We start from the raw sequence: 10,889 nt of genomic DNA on the forward strand, positions 1-10,889 counted from the left end.
GGTGGGCACTAGTGTGTAAGGAGGGTAAATAGCATCACTAGGTGGGCACTAGTGTGTAAGGAGGGTAAAGAGCATCACTAGGTGGGCACTATTGTGTAAGGAGGGTAAATGGCATCACTAGGTGGGCACTAGTGTGTAAGGAGGGTAAAGGGCATCACTAGTTGGGCACTAGTGTGTAAGGAGGGTAAATAGCATCACTAGGTGGGCACTAGTGTGTAAGGAGGGTAAATGGCATCACTAGGTGGGCACTAGTGTGTAAGGAGGGTAAATAGCATCACTAGGTGGGCACTAGTGTGTAAGGAGGGTAAATAGCATCACTAGGTGGGCACTAGTGTGTAAGGAGGGTAAAGGGCGTCACTCACACGTGGCCGAGCTCGTGCGCGATGGTGAAGGCGGTGCTGAGGCCGCTGTCCTCACTGATGCTGCAGCTGCGATAAGGATCACACACGGTGCCCAGCTCAGCCAGACCTGTCAATCATCATCAGCATCAGCATCATTATCCTCTTCTTCATCATCTTCATCATCAACTGTTAGTGTCACAGGTCACGAAAGCCTTACCTAACGTGTCACATTTGTCTCGTGCTCTACAGATGTCCTCCCTGTGAAGACACACACATCTCCCTCACACACTGTGACTCTTCTCTAGAAAAGTACAACTAAGCAAGCAAAAGAGCACTATTTACTGCCAGATCACCATGGTTACCATGGTACCCATGAGCAATGTTACCATGGTACCCATGAGCAAGACATGAACGCAGCCCTAACTGAGCATCGGCGTGCTAACTGTTAGCCACTCGCCGTTGGCCATGCTAACGCCCCCTGTAAGGCGACCTGGTGATAAGGATGGCCGTGTCATGGTGGTTGTGGTGGCTGTCGTCGAGGTTGTTCTGACCCTGCTGCCAGACACAGAAATTCTTTAAAGTGGCCTGTGCATTGAAAGAGATGGTAGGACCATCCTGCACATAGAGAGAGAGAGAGAGAGAGAGAGAGACAGAGAGAGAGACAGAGAGAGAGAGACAGACAGACAGGCAGAAAGACAGAGAGAGAGAGAGAGAGACAGACAGAAAGACAGACACAGACAGAGAGAGAGAGAGAGCGCAACAGAGAGAGAGAGACAGACAGACAGAAAGACAGACAGAGAGAGAGAGACAGACAGAAAGACAGACAGAGAGAGAGAGACAGACAGAGAGAGACAGAGAGAGACAGAGAGAGAAAGCGCAACAGAGAGAGAGAGAGACAGACAGACAGACAGACAGAGAGAGAGAGAGAGAGAGAGAGAGAGAGAGAGAGAGACATGCTTATATTTTACATAAAACAACACACAACATATACAAGTAGTTCCCTGGCTATAGAAGTGCTGATCTGGAAACAGTTTTAGTCAGATTCTGATAATATATTCATATGCTCGCCTGATCCCAGATCAGCACTCTCACTCTGATGTGCTTTAGCACATGCAAAAGGTATGTAAAAGTCATATATAATCATGAGGTAAAATTTGTTGGTCATTTATAAAATATATTCTTTTTACATTTTTATATTATTGCCTTTTCCATATCCAATGACATATTTTTCATACATGCTCCCTTCACATAGTTATAACTATATAACACACATACGGTATTCTTCTATGTAAATACATTTGCAATATTATGCTAAAAGAGCCTTTATAGTTTTAGTATGAAATGTATGTCCATTCTATTTGATAAGTGTGGAATATGACATGTATAATACACTGGTTTTTAGACCTTGTGAGTAACGTATGAGGATTTAGGTACGTGAACATCTCGAGGACCTCATGGCACAGGAAGCGTGTTGATTGTTTGACAGGTGAGTCCGATCGGCTGAAAGGTTCTTACCAGCTCACTGGTTAGGAGCACGAGCTTCACGATGACGATGCTAATCAGGTTACCAATGCTGGGGTCCTTATAGATGGAAGCCACCTGAGAGAAGACAGAGCAGAACGCTGACCTGGGGCTGACCTGAGGTGACCAGTTAAATACTGAAGACTTAAACCACTTAAATACTGTAGGCTTAAACCACTTAAATACTGTAGGTTTAAGCCAGTTAAATACTGAAGGCTTAAACCAGTTAAATACTGTACGCTTAAACCACTTAAATACTGTAGGCTTAAACCACTTTAATACTGTAGGCTGAAGCCAGTTAAATACTGAAGGCTTAAACCAGTTAAATACTGTAGGCTTAAACCACTTAAATACTGTAGGTTGAAGCCAGTTAAATACTGAAGGCTTAAACCAGTTAAATACTCTTGTTACTTCTGCTCCAGGAAAAAAAAAACCCATTCAATACAAGAACTAGAGATTTAGTGTTGAATGAGTCCCTTCACGTACACTACCAAGAGCGTTAATATAAACACAGATCACACACACCACCTTCTAGTGGAAAGGTTGACAGCAGCCCGCATACATCAGTAATAAACGCTGCCATGTCAAGCTCAGCTTGTTAAGACGCCCTTGCGCAGCAGTTGGCTGGCGGATGGTGAAATATTTCTTAGCTGTTGAGAAGTCATTTATACTCCCGCCAAGCTCAGAGCACTGGTGAGTCTGGCCTCGCGGACCGCCTTGCTGAGCACACGAGCCTTTCGGGTCACATGTCTATTCCTTTTTTCCTCCACATTTCTCACGTTTGTCAGAGTTTAGCTCACGCTGTTCTCCCGTGCCGACTCAGGGCAGAGGGGACTTACGATGGACATCAGGGTGAGGATGTAGTGCTGCAGATTCTGGCCGTGGTGCACCACCATCTTGGAGTCGGCGACGACCATGACCTCCAGGAAACGTGGGTAGGAGAGAAACCGCTTGGATCTGCGATGAGATGCCGGCTCGCCGCTGCCGTTGGTCAGGTGTGGTGTGCTTTCCAACGAGGGGAGGGGCCTTGAAGGAAGCCTGGCGCTGAGAGACTCCAGGTCAGACAGGAGCATGCCTGTAGAGGCCTCGCTCTGCTCCGCCTCCCCCCGGCCATTAAGCTCCGCCCTCCCCTGGCCATTCTGCTGATCTGGCATGGAAAAACCAAAAGGCCTCAGTACTACATAATCCTGCTTGATATCACTGTGCACAAAGGCAAGACACAAATTAGATAGATATGATTAGATATGAACTGAGCTGAACTAGCAGCACAATGACTGCAGCTAGCAGTGTGAGCAGCCAATAAACAGTGTTTGTGTTTTGTGCGCTTAATCTTCCAGCGTGAACTGAAACATTCGATACATCTGGGCCTACAGAGGACTCACAACTGAGTGTTCGGCCTAAAGAATGTACATGACGCTAAACTAACGTCTGCACTCTGTTATACAAACAGTATGGCAACAAACAGCGCCAAGCAGCCTGTTGGTGCCAGATCATCTCCCCTTCACACGGCACAGAGTGTCAGCTAGTGCATACAGTGGACACAGGGATGAGATGAGAAGTGGTTTGTGCCTCGAGTGTCCACCCCATCAAGCAGCCTCTGTGTCCAGAAAAGGAGAGTGCCTGAGAGGGGTTATACAAGATAAACCTGGCAACCCACCATTAACCCAGTGATGGAGCTAAGCCTTCCTGTCTCTGAACCCAAAACAGCAAAGCCAAAAGGTCTGGATTCCACAGCACAGAGAGCAGGGAACAATAAAAAATGTTTTATTGGTACGTGAATTATGGCAATGCAACAGGGCTATCTTTTGTTTTTGGCAAAAAAAGGGGCCAAAATACACACCGTTATTGCACTGACATAAACAAGGAAGAATGAAACGATCCCTCCTGCTGAAAATCACAACAGGTCTGTCATTGAGCTCTGGTTCTTTCAATAGATAATAATCCATCAGCAAACAATTATATCAATATTATATCAATAGACAATTATATCAATAGTCAATTCTATCAATACCTTTCATCAGTAGACTTTGAAATGCTTCCACAACTTAGCTGAAGTCACCTGTGACTGAACTAATTGACTGGCCAGTCTCAGTCTGTCTGAGGTCCCACAGGTGGTGGTGTGTGTCAGAGTGGCACTCAAGTCATGCAGTTTAGAGGTCCAGATCTGCATCCAGATCTGGGGATGGATGCAGTGTTGGAAGTGCCCAAGAGTTCGGTGGCCTCTCTCGTTCTCAAAACAAGGAAGTTTTAAACAACTAACAGTCTTCCTAGATCTGGTCACCCAGCCAAACAGAGGTGAGTGAGGTGAGATGAAGCATGAATGAGATCCAGAGTTCCTCTGTGGAGATGGTAGAACCTTCCAGAAGGACAACCATCAGGGCTCTCCACCAATCAGTGGCTTTTAGTGTGGAAGCCATTCTTTAAGTTTCCTGAACAACTGTCAGAAGGAAAAACTCTCTGGTCTTCTGAAATGAAGCGTCAGCGACTGGGCCACAATTTCAGGTTTCAAGACAATGATCTGGATCACACTGCCAAGAAAACACAGGAACTGCTCTAGGAAAATTCTGTGGAAGTCCTGGAATGGCCCAGTCAGAGTCCAAACCTGAACCCAAAAGACTCCGAAAATGTCTGGGCACTAACACTCCCATCCAATCTGTCAGAGCTTTAAGAATCCTGCTCACAAGAATGGGAGAACCTTCCAACTAAACGGCGTGTCCTGCAAGAATACCCGATCCTGCCAAAGGGCTTTAAGCATTATTTCAGCTTTTAATTTGTATTACATTTACAAAGCATTCCAAAAACCAGTTTTTGCTTCCTAACTGGGGAGTAAATTATGTGTGCAGACTGATGAGAAAACAAGGAGACGAACCCATTTTAAGACCAGTCTGAAAAACCCGAAAGGCTCTAAAAACTGTCCGTAATTTCTAGAAATAATCTTAGCTCATGAGTCATTAAATATTCTGTCAGATTTAAACAAGCTCTGCTTGTTATCAAAATTGACCAAAACTGACAAGAAAATGCTACTTCATACTGTTTAGACGGCCTTATTCTTATTCCCTGTACAGTACTGAAAACTGTTTAAAAAGAGCCTGCCATTTCTGTGTACTTAAGTGTACTGCCATCGGGGACAGGTTAAGGAAAGCTGGACACATCGACTCTGTAAAAGGCTGGCTGGTGGAATCGCTTAAAAAGATGTGAGCACAATGTCTGGCATTTATGTCGAAACCAATGTGTGTCAGAAGTCATGAAAAACATGTATGTTCCCCAGACATCCCAGCAAACGTGTGTGTTTAACTCGACAGTCGTTTCGTTGGACACAGCTTCCAGGCGCACGGGTAGAATCTACAGCTCATTTGTTCTTATATTTGCGTCCGTCATCCTTCAGTCCCTCATCAGTGGTCAGTTTCTGAATATTTCTGGATTGCAGACTACTATCAACTGTGCTCACACTAAAAACATCTGTAAGATAAGATCAATAAAATGGCGGGTGTAGGTGCAAGGTAGATCTTTCCGGGGGTGGCCGGTGACCGCTGGCCTCGCTTCCTACCTGAAGCATCGGGTGAAGACGTGTCTTCTCTAGTGTCTTTCCTGTAGACCACATGAGGTTTGATGTGCTCTTCCTCGTACCGTTCTCCGTTGTAGCTGTGAAGAGGTTCCACAAAATACTCCCCTTCTGATGACCTGAAAGTGCCAAGCTAAAAGCAAAACAAGAGCTTCAAATGGAGCACACCGATGAAGGTGTGCGCGCGCATTCCGCACGCTGATGCTAATTGCCCTGATCGTTCCACTAGCCCCCCCCCAAACACACACACACAACCCCATGTAATGTAGCGATTACAAACTGCACTACATATGTTGCACGCACTTTAGCAAAAAAACATAAAACAAAACAAAAACAAATATCAGTGATGATTATTGGTAAATTGGGGTATAATGGGATGCATTTCTCTTGGAAAATGTGCTGAACTCGGCGACTCAAGCCCATTCCATCCTGAGAAGTCTGAAGCAGCCAAGCAAGTCGCTTTGATGTTTTAGGTGAGCACGTCCGTGAAACCTCACAAAACCTCCACAACACCCATTAGGCATATAGCAAACTTTGCGAGTTTGTTGACAAAACCCATATCGTCATATCTAAACGACATTTACTACAGACAAATGGTAACATCTCCTGTTTCTACAGAAGATCCCACATCTGCATGCAAGGAGTCAGTGTTATGGAAAGGAATTTCGCACGCCACCAAGAGGAGCTGCTGTGGTGCTACGTAAAAGGCATCGCCGTGTTTATCTTTTTCTGGTTTATAGGTTACGGTTTCCAAAACGCACTTGGAGAGTACGTCAAACACCACTTGTACAAGTATCTGGAAAAATAAAAACACCTCGGTGAATAATGTGTGAGGTCTTCTATCTGCACACAAGAGCTCGAGTCCGCTTCAAACTTTAAAGAGCTCGAGAAAACGCAGTCCTTGCCGCGAGGGCAGGTAATAACGGACTCTTACCGTCCATCCAAAACAGGCAATAACAGACTTTTACAGTCTGTCCAAAACAGGTAATTACGGACTTTTACTCTCCGTCCAAAACAGGTAATGATGGACCGGTACCATCTGTCCAGCACAGGCAATAACGGACTTTCACCATCCGTCCAGAACAGGTAATTACGCACTTTTACCGTTCTGCCAAAACAATTAATGCTGGACCGTTATCGTCCGTCCGGAACAGGTAATGATGCACTTTTACAGTCTGTCCAAAACAGGTAATAACGGATTTTCACCATCCGTCCAAAACAGGTAATGATGGACTTTTACCGTCCATCCAAAACAATTAATGCCGGACCATTACCGTCCATCCAGAACAGGTAATGACGCAGTTTTTCAGTCCGTCCAGAACAGGTAATGACGGACTTTTACCGTCTGTCCAGAACAGGTAGTAATGGACTTTTATCGTCCGTCCAAAACAGGCAGTGACGGGCTTTTATCGTCCGTCCAAAACAGGCAGTGACGGACTCTTACCGTCCGTCCAAAACAAATGACGTTCGCTTGCCAAATATGGGCTGGCGATGACGTCAGCAGCCTCCGCGCTGCCTCCGCGCGGCACGTCACTTTCTTCACTGCGGAGATTTACGGTAGCTATTGGTGTTAACGAAAAACCGTGTCCTTTACATAACAAAAATAAAATGAAACAAACAAGAGACAAACAAGAGCCTAATCGTTGCGGTGCAAATCAAAGGCGAAGAACAACCCTCGAAGTGAAACATTAAATTTGTGAACTTGTGGGCCATCACCTCGCGGACAGCGCCTATAAATTGATTATAAATCCACGCATATCACGGTAATCCGTTTGCACAGAGCTGCATATAGTTGTTCACATAGACAAGAAACATGGCTGTTTTCCAGTTTCTCTGAATACAAAGTTGCTGTTTTTTTGTTGTTGTTTTAAAGTTTGAACTCACCAGCCCAGAGCACAGGCTAATAATTGCAATATAGCCCTTGTCGGCGTTCACGTGTCCTTTGTAAAAGCAGTGCCGATACACCGTCTCCTCCTCCGCCGACAAATCCGTGAGGTTTCCCTCGCCTCCCGCGCCGAGTATCGTGACAGTGTAAAGTGGCGCAATAAATCCAGCCTCGAGCGTGAGGTTGAGGTGGAAGTCCTGCCCGAAGGCCGTTATCTTGTAATGCACGTGCGGAGAGGCCCAGTCGTCTGAGTCGTTACCGGTTGCTCCGGCGCTCCGCTTTTTCCGTTTGAAGTGCGCGCTCGCTGGAAGTTTGTCGCCGGCGTCGTTCACTCTGATGGGAGTTACGATCTCGTGCGCTTGAAAATTCTCGGTTGATTTGGCTGTGGAGGAGGGCCAATAGTGCACGTTCAGATAAACGACCTATAACGGTGATTGCGATCATAATACACACTGCAAACTTAATGTACTCTTTAGAATTGTAGTATTTGCCCTCCCTTTTTATATAGGTCTATTAGAAGCCGACTTTGTAATGTATAAGTCTTATCAGATATAAAACATGACATTAGCATGACAAAGTGCTTTTAATCTTTCTTGAAGGAATGCTGAGTTGTCATGATCTCCGATTCAGCCGAGAAGTCATTCATTCCCCGCGCGCCACTCCGGTATAACGGAGAGGCAGAGTGAATGACAGAGCCGCTACGGGAAAAGTTCCTCTTACCTTTTCTTGAAACTGCCGGAACCCTCCCCGTTGAAACTAGAACGCTGATGAAGTCAAGCAACACTAGAAAGCCAGGACCCCAGAGAAGAACGTGCATGGTTATCCCGTTAGGTCGAGTGCAGCACGCGCGAATAGTGTTCCAGTGCACCGTGCCGCGCTCAGTGAGGCTTTCCGACGTCTTCCAACTATCAAGTATAAGCAGGGCTGCCTGCTCCGGAGAGGTGGGTCACATATCGCGGGCGTGCGCTGGCTCGGGGAGTTCTGTCAGAGTTCTTGGCGAACGTGCATAATGTATTAAAGGGGGGGGGGGGGGGGGTCGAGGCGCATGCAGCTGCTATGGGCTTCGGTCCACGGTTAACTCTGCCCCAAGGCGGGATTAAGGATGGAGGCAGGATGGAGGCACACTGTGAGGAACACGCCTCTCGCGCAAGCCACTCCCGTGTTGCACTAGACGCAGCGTACTAGGCTGCAACCGGTCGAGCGTCCGACTGACACTGCTGATAACGAGGAACGTACGCGACTCGTACGGTTTATATCAGCTGATGGCTTTAAACTTCAGTTGCTTTTTTTTTTTTTTTTTTTTTTTTTGGCACGTGTCGCGTCTGACGGTTTTCCATTCCGTTACACACGCACGCGCTTAGGTGCCAAGAGGTGGACAAAGTAAAGGGCAAATGGTTACGATGTGCAGACATGGGCAATCCTGCAAAGTCTGGACTTGGCAAGTGATTATAAGGGGAGGGGGTACGGGGTTGTCCACGTGGACCTTACAGAAAATGAGCTGAAAACGAACACGCGCCAGCGAACATTTGCGATTTACGTTCTTCCTCCGTAACATGTTTGATGTTCGTACCGCAGCGCCGTAAAGTACTAAAATGTTTACACATGTGAAGGCCACGGTTAATTTTCTCGCATATAAACACGCTCACAGCGCTCGAGCCGCTCTGCAGGTGCGCGACTAACAACGCCCCGCGAGCACGCTTTGATATCTGCAGTGCCTCACAGGCGCGAGAGCGCTGCACGCAGCATCAGGAACCATTCCGGAGGTCTCCGAGGAGAGGCCTGTCGCCGCTCGAAACGCGCTGCACGTCGGACGATTAAGTCAACTCTGTGCTAAACAGAACGCATCAATCCTCCTGGGTGCATATCGCCTAAGAACTGGAGTAATGCTGACTTTCTGCATTCTTCTGCATCCCAGTATAGTCCACTTTGCTGTGGAGTTTATTAACAGAACAATACTACTGTTATAGTGGACATGATGTGTCTTGGGTTGTGGAGTAATGGTGGGAGAGAAGCCCTCAACAGGCAGGAGTTGGAGGAACCTCTCAGGAGATGAAAAGGTTTTTTATATAGTGTTGAAACAATTTCTTTAGAACCTGTTGGTACTGAATGACACTTTGCCATTTGGTCTTGGGTTCTAGTCCAGATCATAGTTTTCTTCAGAAGGACAAATTCCCAAAATATTGCACATGAAATGGCCGCATTGTCATGAACAAGACTGAAACAATCAACCAAGCTATTGGGGTAGAAAATGTGTAGCAGGACATTTCTAGGTGAGCACATTATGTCTGGTGGTTTATTTTTAGGCAGATAATGTTTTCATGGCCTGAGGGTACAAGCAATATGGGTGTGTGTGTGTGTGTGTGAGTGTGTGCGCACGTGTGTGTGCGTGCAAGCATGTGTGTGCATGCGTGCATGATTGGGACAATAGAGGATAATTTTATTCCTGTTAGAGGAAAGTTTGCCTGAGAACATTGTATTGCTTGGGCACACACACACACACACACACACACACACACACACACACACACACACACAATAACTCCATATTAAAACATTTAACATATATAAAAGTTGTTTAAGTTGTTTGCTTCTGCTACTTCGGTACCATCGTCCGTGCAGCTACAGAGCAACTGATGGATGAACCATGACAGATGAAGTGGAGTCATTACATGACAGACAGGATCTGACACCTTTAATGCACTGAAAACCGATGGAAGTATTTCAGAAATGTACGGAAAAAATAAAGTTGTTAAATGAATTAGTTTAGAAGCTCTGATTACTGAGAGTCAGATGACTGGTGATATCCAGCAGTGTCCAGGTTCAGAGAAAAGCTCTATGAGCTTATTAGAAACATTAGTGTTTATTTAGGAAATGTAATACAAGACAGAAGAACGTACAAGTCTTACAGAATCATAGAGAAACTGGACTGTTTTGGGAGCAGACTGTTTTTCTATTCTGTTCCCAGACCAGGTGTTTGGGCTCTCAGGATAAAAAACACAGCTGTTGAGGGTTTTTGTCAAGAGCCACACACTTCTCCAGTCTGCTCCTTTTTATAATGGCAGTGTAATGGATTTTGACACACTGGGATCCCTCCAGATTTATGCCCAGAGATTAGGAGTGAGGAGATGCCCAGTCAGACACCGAGGAGGTCCCAGTAATCCGATAACCCTCAGACTCCAGCGTTCTGGAGTCCTCTTCCCCTGCAGAATGTTTTAGCTGCACATCTGTCTCCCTAGAAGCATGCAGCATTTCTACAAATCCCACAAACAGGAAAAAAAAAAATGTTTACATGTGCTTTAGGCTGAGCCCTGCTCGAGTGACTCACCCCATACTGGGACGAGGGAGAGACAGTCGAGGTTTGGACGGCCTGGATAACGCATACCCATCAGACCTTTTGACTGAGATGAGAGAGCAACCGGTGGTTTGGAGGTGAGGGGATGACGGGAACCAGCCCGGTTCGACCCGGCCCGGCCCGGCCTGGCGCCTTGTCTCTTTAGGAGCGTAAGGACAGCAGCCTAATGGGTCTCAGCTGGGAGAGCAACCGACAAAGATAACCTGTCACTACAGCACGGTGATCCAC

At 46.3% G+C, this 10,889-nt stretch overlaps 1 protein-coding gene across 4 annotated transcripts in view; it reads right to left on the bottom strand.

Annotated features, from left to right (window-relative positions):
- The window catches only part of adamts9 (ADAM metallopeptidase with thrombospondin type 1 motif, 9), a 46,577-nt gene extending 38,315 nt beyond the window's left edge, over positions 1-8,262 (bottom strand). For all 4 annotated transcript variants that reach the window (XM_081705550.1, XM_081705549.1, XM_035520134.2 and 1 more), the window contains exons 1-8: positions 8,030-8,262; positions 7,309-7,691; positions 5,410-5,557; positions 2,702-3,009; positions 1,857-1,940; positions 832-956; positions 559-599; positions 363-468 (exon numbers count right to left, since the gene is read on the bottom strand). In XM_081705550.1, the coding sequence (XP_081561676.1) occupies positions 363-468; positions 559-599; positions 832-956; positions 1,857-1,940; positions 2,702-3,009; positions 5,410-5,557; positions 7,309-7,691; positions 8,030-8,126 (1,292 nt within the window). In that variant the 5' untranslated portion in view covers positions 8,127-8,262. The remainder of the gene's footprint in view (positions 1-362; positions 469-558; positions 600-831; positions 957-1,856; positions 1,941-2,701; positions 3,010-5,409; positions 5,558-7,308; positions 7,692-8,029) is intronic.
- Positions 8,263-10,889: the final 2,627 nt, after the last annotated feature.

This window comes from Electrophorus electricus, chromosome 22 (genome assembly GCF_041902795.1).
Source record: "Electrophorus electricus isolate QZ-2024a chromosome 22, ASM4190279v1, whole genome shotgun sequence".
Lineage (NCBI taxonomy): Eukaryota > Metazoa > Chordata > Actinopteri > Gymnotiformes > Gymnotidae > Electrophorus > Electrophorus electricus.